General features: G+C 43.4%; 1 protein-coding gene across 24 annotated transcripts in view; it reads right to left on the minus strand.

The window, feature by feature from the left end:
• The window catches only part of EIF4G3 (eukaryotic translation initiation factor 4 gamma 3), a 449,900-nt gene that overhangs the window by 118,906 nt on the left and 314,308 nt on the right, over positions 1 to 16,686 (minus strand). For 13 of the 24 annotated variants that reach the window (XR_013348334.1, XM_077837081.1, XM_077837078.1 and 10 more), the window contains 3 exons: positions 12,434 to 12,522; positions 6,290 to 6,539; positions 873 to 1,030 (listed from right to left, as the gene is read on the minus strand). Coding sequence is in view for 23 of the 24 variants with exons in the window: in XM_077837081.1 (XP_077693207.1) it covers positions 873 to 1,030; positions 6,290 to 6,539; positions 12,434 to 12,522 (497 nt within the window). In the remaining variant the exon portion in view is untranslated. Of the gene's footprint in view, positions 1 to 872; positions 1,031 to 6,289; positions 6,540 to 12,433; positions 12,523 to 16,686 lie in introns of those variants that run through there. The other 11 variants (XM_077837080.1, XM_077837079.1, XM_077837077.1 and 8 more) reach the window with 2 other exon arrangements.

Consider the following 16,686-nt stretch of genomic DNA (forward strand, 5'->3'; position numbering starts at 1 on the left):
GCCTGTGTGTGAGACCCATGTGGAACCCCTTGCACGCCTCCGCCTAGGAGCCACACCTGCTTATGGCTACTTCTGGGATGCAGCACGGTCACAGTGCCAGGAGAGGCAGGAAGCCTGCCTTAGCACCCCCACTTCGCCACTGACCGGGAGCTGGCCGAGGTAAACCAACCCCAACCCCAACCCATGCCCCAATCCCCAGCTGCAGCCCTGAGCCCCCCAAAACCTGGAGCCCCTTCCTGCACCCCAAACCCCTCATCCCTGGCCCTACCCCAGAGCCTACACCCCCAGCCCAGAGCCCTGACCCCCTCCCGCACCCCAACTCCCTGCCCCAGCCCTGAGCTTGGCCCAAACCCAGAGCCCCTTTCCCCCCAACCCCTCATCCCTGACCCCACCCTAGAGCCTGCACCCCCAGCCCAGAGCTCTGACACCCTCCTGAACCCAACCCCCTACCCCAGCCTAGAGCCCCGTTCCGCACCCCAAACCCCTCATCGCCAGTTCTGTTGGGTTGCGGGCAACAACAATTTTTTTCAACTGGGTTGCCAGAAAAAAAGTTTGAAAATCACAGCCCAAGCTTGTGTTATTTTATAATATGTGGCTTTAACCAAATACCGTCCCATTCCCTTGCTGACAAAACATATGCCAAAAAGCTCACCAAATACTCTAGTTTACATTAGAATCCATAGTTATTAATATGAATAGAATCCTGATGCTTACTGAATATGCAACAGAACCAGGAACCTGGATGAGCTGTTAGCATTGAGAAATTCAGATTCTTGGCATTTAAAAGTTAAACCCCCTCTTTCTCATCCCATTCCCTTTCAGTCAAATGATTCTTAGTGTCTTCACCTCTTTATTACAGAATTTGCACACACCTGTTTTATTGGGTCTCCTCTCACCTTGTCGAGGACCACATCACTAATGGGAGGCAGCCCTTCCGGTTTCTGTATACAGGCAGGCATGAACTGGAAATCCAGCAGGAACTCCCTATCGTACTGCTTCTTCCCTTCAGGATCCATGGGCTTCCACTGTTCTGTAATGATAGAAGATGGCTAAGGTTCATAGGCAACACAAAGAGCTTTGCTCCTGGAGAGTACACTTTAGATAAACCTGGAAGAAGGTATCTTTGGCTAAAATTGTTTTTTTAATTTTCACTTAGAAATAAACAAGTTAAATTGTCAGAGCATAAGCAATGGGGAACATACAGCACAGTCCAGGAGGAGTCACATAAAGTACTAATGTCACCAACTTTCACCCATGACTAGATGCTAGAGACAATAAAAATCCAGGATAGAGCTCTTAAGTAAATAGATTCACGAACGGAGGAGCAAAATCAGAGAGTTTTTGAAAACAGGGCAACAAAATACTTTGACTTCTGAGCATTCTATCCTGGGAGTGGAACAGAGTTCAAGTGCAGCTTGAAAATGTGAAAGTTTTTTGCTTTACAATGTCAATGCTCAAGGTAAGACAAATGTCAGAACCATGAGGGACAAGCACAACTGCAGCTGCGCAGTCTACAGAAAATTAGCATCTGAGGATCTGGAGCCATGATTTTGTCTGCTGGCAGCAGTGTTTAAAATTAGGAAAGAAAAAAACCCCTCATTATCTACCTCTCATAACTGTTGTTCTTCAAGATGTGTTGTTCATGTCCATTCCAAGTAGGTATGTGCGCGCTGTGTGCACAGTTGCTGGAAGGTTTTCCCCTAGCGGTACCCGTCGGATCGGTTTAGGCACCCCCTGGAGTCATGCCTTCATGGCACTGCATATGGGGCCCTGCCAACCCGCCACTTCTTCAATTCCTTCTTGCCGGTTCACTCCAACAGAGGGATAGGCTGGGGGGTCTGGAAATGGACATGAGCAACACATCTCAAAGAACAACAGTTATGAGAGGTTTCAGAGTAGCAGCCGTGTTAGTCTGTATTCACAAAAAGATAAGGAGGACTTGTGGCACCTTAGAGACTAACAAATGTATGTGAGCATAAGCTTTCGTGAGCTACAGCTCACTTCATCGGATGCATTCAGTGGAAAAAATGCACTGAATGCACCCGATGAAGTGAGCTGTAGCTCACGAAAGCTTATGCTCAAACAAATTTGTTAGTCTCTAAGGTGCCACAAGTACTCCTTTTCTTTTAACGGTTATGAGAGGTAGGTAACTGGTTTTTCTTCAAGTGCTTGTTCATGTCGATTCCAATTAGGTGACTACCAAGCAGTACCTTTGAAGTGGGGTTGGAATTCACTGACTCACCGACTGAAGCTCTGCTCTGCCAAATGCTGCATTGTCCCTGGAATGCTGCGTAATGGCATAGTGAGACATAAAGGTGTGGACTGATGACCATGTCGTGGCCCTGCAGATCTCCTGGATCGAGACCGGTGCCAGGACTGCCGTCGAGGAATGTGCCGTCAGTGAGTGGGCAAGTATCTTTGTCAAATCCTAATATGCCCAGATACAGGACGTGACCCACGATGAAATTCTTTGGGAAGACACCAGGAGGCCCTTCATCCTATCTGCTACTGCGACAAAAAGCTGGTTCGATTTTCAAAATGGCTTTGTCCATTCAATATAAAAGGCCAATGCCCACCGAACATCCAGGGAATGGACTTTTTGTTCCCGGCTATTAGTGTGTGGCTTAGGGTAAAATACTGGGAGAAAAATGTCCTGATTGGCATGAAACTGAGACGATCTTTGGAAGAAAGGCTGAATGAGGCCGAAGCAGTACCTTGTTCTTATATAAGATAGTGTAAAGAGGTTTGGATGTTAGGGCCTTAAGCTTGGATACCCTCCTAGATGAGGTTATTGCCACCAGAAATCCCACCTTCCTTGACAGGTAGAGTAGTGAGCATGTTGCTAGGGGTTCGTAGGGGGCCCCATTAGTTTAGAAAGCACCAGGTTGAGTTCCCATGTAGGAATCAGTTGTTTTACTTGCAGGTATAACCTGTCAAGTCCTTTAAGAAAACGGCTGGCCATTGGGTTAGCGAAGACTGATTGGCTGGCAACCCCTGGGTGAAACACCGAAATGGCAGCCAGGTGAACCTTTATTGACGACACCGACAGTCCTTGCTACTTTAAGTGCAGCAGATAGTCCGAGATGAAGGGTACTGATGACTTCATCGTAGAAATATGATTCCATAAGGACCAAATTGAGAATCTTTTTCACTTGGCCAAGTAGGTGGCCCTTGTGGATGGTTTCCTACTGCCAAGGGCCCCAAATATGTCAGCTCTAGTGGATTTAACCATGAAGCCTCCATGCCGTGAGGTGGATAGATTTGAGATTGGGACGCCAGAGATGGCTGTGGTCCTGGGTTATCAGGTCCGGAACTAGGGGCAGGATGATCGGGGTGTCCACTGACAGTTCCAGGAGAGTGCTATACCAGTGCTGACAGGGTCAGGTTGACGCTATCAATATCACCAAGGCTCCTTGCTTTCTGCCCTTGAGCAGAACCTTGTGGGCAAGTAGAATAGGCAGAAATTCGTAGAACAGGTGGTCCTTCCAAAGAAGGAGGAATGCATCTGCAAACGAGCCCGGGCTGTAATTCAGAAAGGAGCAGAACTGCTAACAACTATCTTAACTATTCACAGATTAAACTAAGAGACCACTAGGGGATCACTCAAGCCACGAACAAGAGAAGAGAACGCTCCAACGACTGTCACTGGAGGTAAGAAGGAACTGAACAGGTGGTGGGTCGGCAGGACTGTACATGCAGCGCCATGAAGGAGCAACTCCAGGAGCACCTGAACCATCCCGACAGGTACCGCTAAGGGAAAAACCTTCCGGCGACTGTGCATGCAGCATGCACACACCTACTTGGAGTTGACATGAGCAAGCACTTGAAGAAAACATCTACTAGCTCAACAGCCAGGTTGATTAATCAGGCTCATAAATGGGGAAACACACTTTTATCTGAAGAAAAACATCTGAGATTCTTTTTTGTGTGTTTTACTGAGACTGAACAGCATTGCTCTGTTTCCTACCTAATCCATCAGTCTATTCTATTAAACTTTTCTTCCTATGTCTTTCTGCTCTTTCCTCATTTAATTCCTTTGAACCTTGAGTTCAGATTCTCTACATTATGACATCATCTGCACCCCTATGACCACAAAGAGAAACTTGTTCCAAACAACAAGCTTTTCATTGAGAAAGAAAATATAACGTACAAAGGATTATAATACCTAGACCTTTTACAGTGTTTTTCACCCACAGATCTTAAAGTGTTTTTATCACTACGTCCATTTTACATATGGGAAAAACAGGGCCAGTGCCAGTTCAGCGGGAGAGAAATCCAAATCCAGCAGCCAATCCACTGGACCACACTGCTTCCCCACTTGTATGTGGATAAATATTGAAAATAACAAAAATAATAATTACATACACACAACTTTTTTTCTTGGAAGTTTGCTAAAAAGAAATTATAGTGTGAAAAGTAAGCAGCTAGTAAATGTCAGAGACAGCCTTCTTTCATATAGAGCAAACCAAGGCCAAATGGAGAATTCTTCCTAAAATCTACTAGAAGGAAAATCTGTATAGCTTTGAAAAGATCTAACAACTGAGGATTATTGTGCAAACTAGTCAAGATCACCTTTCAGAATAAAAATGAAGTGCTCTTTGATTTCAAAAGGGATTCACTTGATTCATTCCTTTTAGGAACAAGTTACAGCACGGCCAAAATTAGTCTATGAACCACCCAAAAAGTCTGAAATTTGTAGGACCATTGACTCTGCATGACATGTTTCTATTAAAAGACATCTTATAAATTGCAGGTTTACTTTAAAATCTGTTTACCTGATAAGTAGGTGGTCTACCATAAATAGATAGGTTTCAGAGTAGCAGCTGTGTTAGTCTGTACTCGCAAAAAGAAAAGGAGGACTTGTGGCACCTTAGAGACTAACAAATTTATTTGAGCATAAGCTTTCGTGAGCTACAGCTGGTGCCACAAGTACTCCTTTTCTTTTTTCATAAATAGATAGACTACCAGAGGCTTTTTATTTTTTTTTGGTAGCCATGCTATGAATTATCATGCTATCAACAGATGTGCTTCTTTCTGCCAGTTAATATAAGAAAAGCTACTCTGATCGTCAACAGAATGGAATGCTGCAGAAGCAGCAGCAGTGTAATTGGACTGCAATAGTTCCTCATCACCTATATTTCACTCCCCAGCTTTGTGTCTGTGTTCCCTACCTATTTTACTTAACACTTTATATTTATTAAGCTCTTAAGGAAATTGTTTCATTTATTCAGAGGAAACCGCATCTGGAAAATAAAATACTTGAAAGTTAGTACTAACACCGAGTAAAGAACATCGCTTCAGAGTCTTTGCTAAACAGGGAGACTATACAGCAGTTCAGGCTATACAAAATAAATACAATCATTAATAAAAGAAAACAGGTACAGCATCTATAACACTACATACCAGGAAAGGTATTGTCTTCTTGGAACCCACACTCTAACCATTTGACAACAGAATAACATTTCATATCTTGATTAGGGCTAGATAACTAGGATTGGTCAGATTATTAACATACATTATTTATTTTTTATTCAGCATAGACTTGTAAAGGATCACCTTCTCCAACTGGGACCAATTTAGAAATGGAAGGTTTTGAATGTCTAGATGTAAATCAGAGGCCAGTAGGTTAGATTAGATCATATGCAACCCTCTGGCATTAAAATCTATGAAATTGTATAACTGGGTAATTGTTTTAAAATAATACAACTGGGTTTGGTATTCAGTAGTTAAATCTGACAGTGTAATCTTTTAAACCCACTTTAAATTAATATCTGTTGTTTTATATTACAGCAGAGCTACTATTCTAATGAAAAGATCTCATGGTTCTGTTTTGTGTGTCAAATATTCTCGTGTCTCCTCTAATTAAAGTTTCTAAAACTAAAAGGACTTCTCTGATCAATTTCAAAAGCCAGGCGTGCGGCAGCTACCTCACACAGCCACTTGTACTTGTGCTGAAGTCATCTACACACAGACATATAAATTGACGCAGCCAGGAATTTTCTTCTCCTCTCACCCGCTTCCTCTCCAGTCCTCTCTTCTCTTTCACCACCAGAAAGGAAAAATGACACTTCCTAGAAGGGCTCTCTAGGCTTGTAGATTAGCAAAATCCCAACACAGCTAAATACTGTAAAACACAACATCTCCCCAGTGTGAGTACACTGCTTTCAGTCCATAAGCACTCTTCTTTTCTTAGGGCCTATGTAGCATTCCTTACTCATCCTGAAGGAAGGGGGAAAGAGAGAAAAGCAAAGCATGCATGCATTCAGGCAGGCCGGAAGGCCGGATTTACCTGGTTTATACTGGTATTCTAGCCCTTCACCAGAGCTCTCTGTGGAGCCTGAATTAGCATCAGCTCCTTCACTCTCTGAAACACACTCAGCTCCGTTACGTATAGGCTCTGCTTCCTGCTCTCCATTTTCTTCCACAACTTTTGCTTTTTTAAGTTCAGAGGTATCTCTTTCCAGGTGGAACACATGTCTCATTTTATCCTGTTCAGATTCAGGTACTTTGTCACCCGAAAGTTCCTCTTCTACTTTACGCTGAAGCAGAAGCAAGAGAGAGATTCTGATTAAAAACAACACCCTTTCCAAGACACTCCGTATGTGAAGCGGCTACATACTCTTCACTACAGCACATTTGCACAACACTATAATGTATATGTATCTTAAACTGTGACATGTACGACTATAATGAAACAGAGTAAATAAGATCATTTACTCAAAACACAGTATCTCATTTTCTGAAGTAACCCACTGTCAATTAACAGTGTAACTGGAATGGCTTAATATTACCTATAAAGTCTACATGTACTGTTGAGTTAGAATGGAAGGAACAGTTAAGCCCTGTAATACGATGATCAGGAGTAACAGATAGGAATCCAAACCCATGCAATCTCTCACTCCCTCATCTGATGGGAAAACAGCAGCTCCACTAGTGCAGAACCCTGTTCATAGGGGTTGTTTCTCTAAATGAAAAATACCCGCTGCAAACTGGAGCAGTTTCCAATAAATAATGCTAATGTAACACACAAATGCAATTTCATCTGGCTGCTATTTCTCAGGAAACCCCATATTTTGTATGGTTTCAGAGTAGCAGCCGTGTTAGTCTGTATTTGCATATTTTGTATGTTATCCCTGACTATTAAATTTTAAAATGCTCCAAGGGGACAGCCTTATTCTGATGACATTCAGTGAAGTGCTAGGAACACAATTTTCCTGGGAGAAGTCCAGATTCAAACCACATTCATCCATTAAAAGAATGGTGTAATTAATTTATGATGCTCAAAAGAAGAATTTGATCACTTTGCTATCTAAAACATAGCATTCAAAAATGCTTTCTGCACTGTTCTAAGTTTCAGAGTAACAGCCGTGTTAGTCTGTATTCGCAAAAAGAAAAGGAGTACTTGTGGCACCTTAGAGACTAACCAATTTATTTGAGCATGAGCTTTGGTGAAGTGAGCTGTAGCTCACGAAAGCTCATGCTCAAATAAATTGGTTAGTCTCTAAGGTGCCACAAGTACTCCTTTTCTTTTTGTTCTAAGTAAAGAATTTGTAAATTTATTTCATTTTTCTTTAACTAAATTTGGCATAATGGCCTTGGAGACTGAGTCCTCAACTGAATGATGAAAAAACACACAGCAACTGCAAGCTTTCCTGGCATTGCCCCCTGCCAGTGTACTTCACACCCTGGCTTGGAAAAGGGCATGATGATGCACACTACATGGCTTACTCCCTTATATTTTGGGAAGCTAATATGAGGGGGCAAAGAGTCCAGAAGAGCTGGCTGTATTTTAAAGAAGCCTTATTGAGGGCGCAGGAACAAACCATCCCGAAGTGCAGAAAGAATAGCAAATATGGCAGGCGACCAGCTTGGTTTAACAGTGAAATCTTCGGTGAGCTTAAACTCAAAAAGGAAGCTGACAAGAAGTGGAAATTTGGACAGACGACTAGGGAGGAGTATAAAAATATTGCTAGAGCATGCAGGGGTGTAATCAGGAAGGCCAAGGCACAATTGGAGGTGCAGCTAGCAAGGGATGTGAAGGGTAACAAGAAGGTGGTCCTGCACTTAGGAAGGTATGTTAGCAACAAGAAGGTGGCCAGGGAAAGTGTGGGGGAGGCAACATAGTGACAGATGATGTGGAAAAAGCTGAAGTATTCAATGCTTTTTTTGCCTCGGTCTTCACAGACAAGGGAAACTCCCAGACTGCTGCACTGGGCAACACAGTATGGGGAGGAAGTGAGCAGCCCTCAGTGGTGAAAGAACAGGTTAAGGACAGGGTTTAGAAGAGAACTGGATAAATTCATGGAGGTTAAGTCCATTAATGGCTATTAGCCAGGATGGGTAAGGAATGGTGTCCCTAGCCTCTGTTTGTCAGAGGGTGGAGATGGATAGCAGAAGACAGATCACTAGATCATTACCTGTTAGGTTCACTCCCTCTGGGGCACCTGGCATTGACCACTGTCAGTAGACAGGATACTGGGCTGGATGGACCTTTGGTCTGACCCAGTATGGCCATTCTTATATTCTTAAGGACTATTTAGAAAAGCTGGACATGCACAAGTCCATGGGTCCAGAACTAATGCATCCAAGGGCACTGAGGGAGTTGGCCGATGTGATTGCAGAGCCATTGGCCATTATCTTTGAAAATTCGTGGCGATCGGGGGAGGTCCTGGACGATTGGAAAAAGACAAATATAGTGCCCATATTTAAAAAAGGGAAGAAAGAGAACCCGGGGAACTACAGCCTTACTTCAGTCCCCGGCAAAATCATGGAGCATGTCCTCAAGGAATCCATTTTGAAGCACTTGGAGGAGAGGAAAGTGATCAGGAACAGTCAACATGGATTCACCAAGGGCAAGTCATTCCTGACCAACCTGACTACCTTCTACGATGAGATAACTGGCTCTGTGGATATGAGGTGGATGTGATATATCTTGACTTTAGCAAAGCTTTTGATACCATCTCCCACAGTATTCTTGCCAGCAAGTTAAAAAAGTATGGATTGGATGAATGGAATATAAGGTGAATAGAAAGCTGGCTAGATTGTCGGGCTCAACGGGTAAACAATGGGTCTGCTGGATGTCTAGTTGGCAGCTGGTATCAAGCGGAGTGCCCCAGGGTCAGTCCTGGGGCCAGTTTTGTTCAACATCTTTATCAGTGATCTGGATGATGGGATTAACTGCACCCTCAGCAAGTCCACAGATGACACTAAGCTAGGGTGAGAGGTAGATACGCTGGAGGGTAGGAATAGGGTCCAGAGTGACCTAGACAAATTAGAGGATTGCGCCAAAAGAAATCTGATGAGGTTCAACAAGGACAAGTGCAGAGTCCTGCACTTAGGACGGAAGAATCCCATGCACCGCTACAGACCAGGGACCGAATGGCTAGGCAGCAGTTCTGCAGAAAAGGACCTAGGGGTTACAGTGGACGAGAAGCTGGATGTGAGTCAACAGTGTGCCCTTGTTGCCAAGAAGGCCAATGGCATATTTGGTTGTATTAGTAGGAGCATTGCCAGCAGATCGAGGGAAGTGATTATTCCCCTCTATTCGGCACTGGTGAGGCCACACCTGGAGTATTGAGTCCAGTTTTGGTCCCCCCCCACTACAGAAGGCATGTGGACAAATTGGATAGAGTCCAGTGGAGGGAAACAAAAACTATTAGGGGGCTAGGGCACATGACTTACAAGGAGAGGATGAGGGAACTGGGGCTATTTAGTCTGCAGAAGAGAAGAATGAGGGGGGATTTGATAGCAGCCTTCAATTACCTGAAGGGGGGGTTCCAAAGAGGATGGAGCTCGGCTGTTCTCAGTGGTGGCAGATGACAGAACAAGAAGCAATGGTCTCAAGTTCCAATGGGGAAAGTCTAGGTTGGATATTAGGAAACACTATTTCACTAGGAGGGTGGTGAAGCACTGGAATGGGTTACCTAGGGAGGTGGTGGAATCTCCATCCTTAGAGGTTTTTAAGGCCCGCTTGACAAAGCTTTGACTGGGATGATTTAGTTGGAGTTGGTCCTGCTCTAAGCAGGGGATTGGACTATATGACCTCCTGAGGTCTCTTCCAACCCTAGTATTGTAGATTCTATGACTTCAATTTCAACGGTCCATTTAATAATTAGCCTTTCTGTTGAATTTGCCAACTAGGGGGCAAACTGTGATGGTAGGATATTTAATGTGAAAGTGTGACGTGGGCACCTGTCCACTAAGAACTGGATATTCACATAATTAGACTGTATGCCATTACTGCATAGTAAAAACAGGCACCTGCTGACACCAAGGATGAGGCTCCTAGTACATCCACCTGTCAATCCTCATTGACAGGATATACTAGGAGCAAAGACTCATGATTAATTCTGCAGATACAAGCAAATTGGTGCAACATACTTCTACAGTGGAAGGATGACAGACCTGCAGTAAACTGATCTGAGTGATCAGAGAAAGCTGTGGAACATACAGCCTGCCCACATGCAGGGTGCTCTCAGAAGAGACAATGAATAATGCTTCCATTTACCCAGTTTGGCTAAGGGCAGGCAGTTTTTCTAGTTGTGCTGATAAAGGACAGTTTTAATCAATCTGATTATAGAGTCTATTGCTAATTCCCCCTTCTTCATGACTCTTCTAATTCTAGATTTCCCCAGATAATTTAAAATACATTTTGACAGTAACCCCATAAGAATGTAAACATAATACCGCAGGGCTCCCAGGTAGCTTTCTCAAAAAAGTCATGCCAGGGCTGTCATTCATGCTGGACACCAGGGTTGTATGCGCAGAACAGTTCAAATCAAGCCATTTACAAACATGACTTATGAGCAAAAGCTTTAGTTTAACTTTCAAGTTACCTTTACATTCTTCATAGTGTACCAGATCATGAACAATTCCACCACTCAGAACATTTAAAATTATTTACCATAGCATTTGACAAATTATAACTATAGTGGGTCAGTGCATATGTAGAAGAACTGAAACAAATTTTCAAAATACATTTTTAAAACTATGAATGAGATATGTGGATTATTGTTGATAAATATAGTTATGAATGCAACACTTATGTGTGGGAAGAGGATAAATAAAATGGAACTATACTGACATTAGAACAGACCCCTGCCACATGTCTCTCATTCCCTGGAAAAGCAAGTGCTGGGAATGCTGCAGTAGCGCTCTTGCCACTCTGCAGAGTCCATCACCCAAGCTGGAAAGTTTGATTGATAAGAAGGGTAGTAACCAAGATATGGACCTTTGGGGTAGTTAAAAGCTCGGTTAGGACAACTGGGGAAGAAAATAAGATATCACTGGCTGAAAAAGTAGTGAAAACTGAGAAGGTTTTCTATCTTCAATATCTATGTATGAACTTCTCCCCACCCTTCTTCTCAACTTAGTACCACAACACGTAAAAATGTAGTTACTGCTAAAGGACTGACAGCACAGAGCTGATAGCACATAGAGAAGCAGGTAATGAATTGCAGAAACTAGTTTAACTAGCAATGTGAGGAGAGAAAACCGAAGACAAACCGAATGAAATTAATGCACTCATATTAGTTTTTTGTTTGTCTCTGTACAAAGAGTAGAACTCTCTCAGACTTCCAACAGTTTCTGCACATTTAAACATGGCCTACATGGGAAGAGGACTCCAAAATGAGACTTTCTAGTGGCAATAGTTGCAATTCCCTTTAGTCTGCTACACATTACAGAAGTAACCCCATTAAGACTCCTAGTGTTGTGACCCTGAGAGACCCACTGCCAAAATTCTGTCCTTGAAGATGTACTGCAATAATCCCATTGAAGTCAACAGGAACTGTGCAAGTTCATCCAAGGGTTATCTTCTGTCCCTTAATACAGATGGTGGCCCACATCAGACTACCAGAAAGAAGGACTTCACACCAGTGCAAACTTGAGAGAACAGGTAGAGGGAATCTCTGATTTGCTGAAAATTTTCTCTATTCATGTAGCTATTGTTGATATGCAGGTTTGCATGACAACTTCAACTCTTTCACTTCTTGGCTTCTCCTCCAGCTTGATTCTGCCATGAAGACATAGTTCTTTGTTCATGACATCACAAATACAGCATTGTGAAGGGGAAAGGCATGCTATGCCACTCAACACCAACATCTGAGGCTATTTATTGAGCAGCTCTAATGGGCTCCAAAGCGAGACCTGTCCAATCCTTCACTTGAACTACAGTAGTTACGACGAGTGACCCTGAGCGTGGGGAGGATATAAATTAGACAAAATGAATGCATATTTAGGTATCCGAAAGATCTGCAGACTACAGATATCTGTTTAAAGTATAATGGAGTGTATCTGACAGTTTGCCCCCACAATCAAGTCCATTTACACCTTCTTAGCTAAATGAGTGGTAGTGTGTGACCCAAGCTAGCCTTACAAGAGGGTTACACATTATCTTGAAAGTAAGATATAGGAAGATTACACTGCCCCTTACCTCTGTTTCCGCCTCTAACACCTCCTCAGTGGCTTGGGTCCGATCTTTTGGTTTCTTCCACATCTTTGGTGCAGCTACAGTTGTTTGGGCTGCAATACAAGTTTACGCCCATTACTTGCCAACACCAAATCATGGTTAGACTGGTCTGGTCCTGGGTACTACCTTCACTCTCACTTGAGCTTTGTTTTCAACCACATAGAAAAATAAAAATAGCCAAACCATTCTCTAGAACTAAGATCCAAATGATCAGTTTTTACCAAAAAGCAGTGACAGCTAAACGGCCAGAGCAATGTTAGAAGAAGACAGAATTTGTTTTACAAGCTATTTTTTCATGCTCTAAGATGGGGTGGGCAAACTACAGCCCACGGGCCACATTCAGCCAGCCAGCCAATTTAATTCAGCCCTCAAGCTCCCACTGGGAGCAGGGTCTGGGGCTTGCCCCACTCCCATGTTCCATCTGGGGAGCGGGGTTGGGGGCTGCTCCGCGTGCGCCATGGCTTCTGGAAACAGTGGCATGTCCCCCTCCGGCTCCTACATTTAGGGGCAGCCAGAGGGCTCCAAGCACTGACTTGTCCGCAGGTGTCACCTCCACAGCTCCCTTTGGCTGCAGTTCCCGGCCAATGGGAGCTGCGGGGTGGTGCCGCCTGGCTGTGCTTCTTCATAGGAGCCGGAGGGGGGACATGCTGCTGCTTCTAAAGTGTCGCCCGGAACCTGCATCTCTGATCCCCTCCCGTGCCCCAACCTCCTGCCCCAGCCCTGATCCCCCTCACACCCTCCGTCCCAGCCCAGAGCACCCTCCTGCACCCCAAACCCCTCATCCCCAGCCCCACCCCAGAGCCTGCACCCCCAGCCAGAGCCCTCACCCCGCCCCCCATTCCCCTGCCCTGGTCCCCCTCCCGCCCTCTGAACCCGTTGGCCCAGCCTGGAGCACCCTCTTACACCTCAAACCCCTCATCCCCAGCCCAAGACCGGAGCCCACACCCCCAGCCAGAGCCCACACCCCCTCCTACACCCCAATCCCAATTTTGTGAGCATTCATGGCCCCGCCATACAATTTCCATACCCAGATATGGCCCTTGGGCCAAAAATTACTTTACAGAGCAAGGAGTTAACAACTGGCAATACAATAATAATGTAGGAAAATACACAGCAATACTTCATACCTTATAATTGATTGAAAGAGTACTACTATTGACCAGGATACTGGGTTATGCTCGATAGTTTTTTCCAAAAAGAAAAGGCGTACTTGTGGCAGCTTAGAGACTAACCAATTTATTTGAGCATGAGCTTTCGTGAGCTACAGCTCACTTCATCGGATGCATACCGTGGAAACTGCAGCAGACTTTATATACACACAGAGAATATGAAACAATACCTCCTCCCACCCCACTCCACTGAAAATTTTCATGCAGTTGATAGATTTCCACTCCATACGGCTAAATGCAGTGCCTTGCATAATGACAGGTTTCAGAGTAACAGCCGTGTTAGTCTGTATTCGCAAAAAGAAAAGGAGTACTTGTGGCACCTTAGAGACTAACCAATTTATTTGAGCATGAGCTTTCGTGAGCTACAAAGTCTGCTGCAGTTTCCACGGTATGCATCCGATGAAGTGAGCTGTAGCTCACGAAAGCTCATGCTCAAATAAATTGGTTAGTCTCTAAGGTGCCACAAGTACTCCTTTTCTTTTTGCGAATACAGACCAACACGGCTGTTACTCTGAAACCAGTTATTTCCAAGAGTGTCCTAAAATTTTTAATTTCTACTTCAACAGCAACCAGAAACAAAACAGAAGGAATAATGTTTTAATGTGTCATCCAAAAGGATGGCACTCTAGATGTGCAACATGTCACTGGCAACCTGCTTATCTTTAATTGTGATTTTAATGAATTTCAAAAGCCAATTAATAATTCTATTGTTTATCACCACCAGCTGGTTGAATATATAACATAAAATATTTACAGCCATCAATGATCTATCTGATCACTATTTTTTTTTCCTCAAAAGTGAAGGACCACAAGGAATATTAATACTCAAGACAAACAAACTATATTCATCCAAAATCTCTGTGATCTGTAGTATCAGCTCTACCAGGCTTGGGAAACACACACATGCTTAACTAGAAGCATGAAAAAAACCCCAATGAAATGAATGGGACTGCTCACATGCTTAAAATTAAGCATGTACAAAAGTGTTTGCAGGATCAGCGCCTCAATTACTAATTTTTCTCTATAACATCTGTAGAACAACATGGCATGTACGTACTTCAATATAAAACAATAAAATGGAATTAAGAGGCTTTACACACAGATGACTGAAGGGAGAGTGACTAAAGACAATGCACCGATACACATTAAGTATGGAACCGTAACTAGATCCTAAGTTGCTGAAATTTGTTCCTCAGGGCAAAAAGGAAATTGGGTTCATTAAGTTTCCAGTGCCCAAAAAGATGCCTTGGTGGTTCCGTGGCTTGTTAACAGAGGTTAGTTTGACTGTGGATTTTCGGAGATATAACTGGAATCAGCAGAAATCCTTACAGCAAACATGCCAGTTGGAACATGGTGTGTGACAAAATATACTGCTACGAATACTGAGACAGTCGCTCTCTCTATGGAAGATAACAAAGATGGCCTAACAATATATACTAGGCTAATTAAAGTGGAATTCATAATATGAACACAAAAGTAAGCTCTTGATAAACAAAATATCCCAATTTCGTCTGGTTCTTCTATATAATGCATGACAATACTGACAGCAATTTCATCTTAAATACCAGTCATAACTTGGTTGAAAAACATTACTGTGCACATCAGCTGTAACTAGCCCAAACTTCTGAACAACAACTTTATACAACTACAGAACTTAATACAGTACTTTTCATCTGTAGATCTAAAAACGCATTAAAAGGAGGGCAAATATCTACTTTACAGATGAAGAAACTGAAGTACAGAAAGAAAAATTTGTGACAATTTTTGTGGGAATTTCCTATAATATTTTTATGACTCCTATATGTGCCGTTTCCCTTTGCATCGCTACTAGTGGGTGTGAAAGGGCCAAAGCTGCTCCTGGAGCAGCACAGGAGACATGAAGTCTGTGTATCACTGTCTGGGGTGGAATGAAGGATCATTAAAAAACTGACTGAAACTGATCCATGCCAACAAAGAATCCGGAAAGACAATGAGAACTGACACCTAACAGCAGGAAACCTCGACATGAACTCAGCTAGAAAACAAAGGACAAAGGCATCAGGTGGCTGGAGTAAAGGCTGCCCTTTGGGGAGAAACAGGCTCTCACCTGGGACTAAGGACAAGGGAGAGACAGAGAGACAGAAATGGAATGCCTCTCTATGCTAACCTAAGGACTTGCAGGTTCTGTAGCCAGGTCACTAATAAATTGTTACCTTGCTTTGAAAAGGCTGCCTGCTCTTGCTGCAAATATTCACTGAAAGAATTGCACCCTAAAGCAGAACAGTACAAGCCTCCCACAGGGTCTGTCTCAGCTGAATTCACTGCAGAGAGCTATGGAGAGAGACAGAGATTGCTGGGACCTGAAGGCCCAGTCTTAGAATCTCAAGAGGCCACAGGTCTGTCCCTGTGGAACTATGTGAGTCCTTGGAGTCCAGCATACTACCGGGGTCACTCCCAATGGACTAGCCACACGCTGGGACTTGCATCATATCCTGAAGCTCTATGATGAAAGTGACTTGTTTAAGGCCACCCAGCAGGTCTATGGAAGAGCTGGACAAATAACCAATCTTTTGACTCCCAGTCCAGTGCCATATCCACTGGACCATGCTTGTTAAGAAAATTTAAATTTAAATGTACTGAAGAACCTTGCTAATTATCAGTAATAGCTGGGAAGACTCATTATAAATGACTGAATATTGGAAAGACAAGATGGGTGGGTTGGTCTTTTTTTGGACCAACTTCTGTTGGTGAGAGAGACACAGAGCTCTTCTTCGGGTCATAAACTCGTAGTGATAGGAGTGCTGTCTCTGCTATTAAAAGTTTGCTAACGTGGGAAGAAACTGTCAGATTTCTGTGCAGATTATAGAGTCTGTGGTTTAGCAAAGTGTGGATATAAGTGAGAATCCACTGTCAGTGACAGAATGCAAATAGTTTGAGCCCTACATTTCACCACCTATTGTGCTATATTTAGCAAAGAATGTCCTCTGGGGTTTAGAAGTCAATTAATTTTTTTTTTTTTTAAAGAATTCCATGGAACTCAACAAAGTAAAGCTGCACAAGAGTGCTTCC

Source organism: Eretmochelys imbricata, chromosome 18, assembly GCF_965152235.1.
Source record: "Eretmochelys imbricata isolate rEreImb1 chromosome 18, rEreImb1.hap1, whole genome shotgun sequence".
NCBI lineage: Eukaryota > Metazoa > Chordata > Testudines > Cheloniidae > Eretmochelys > Eretmochelys imbricata.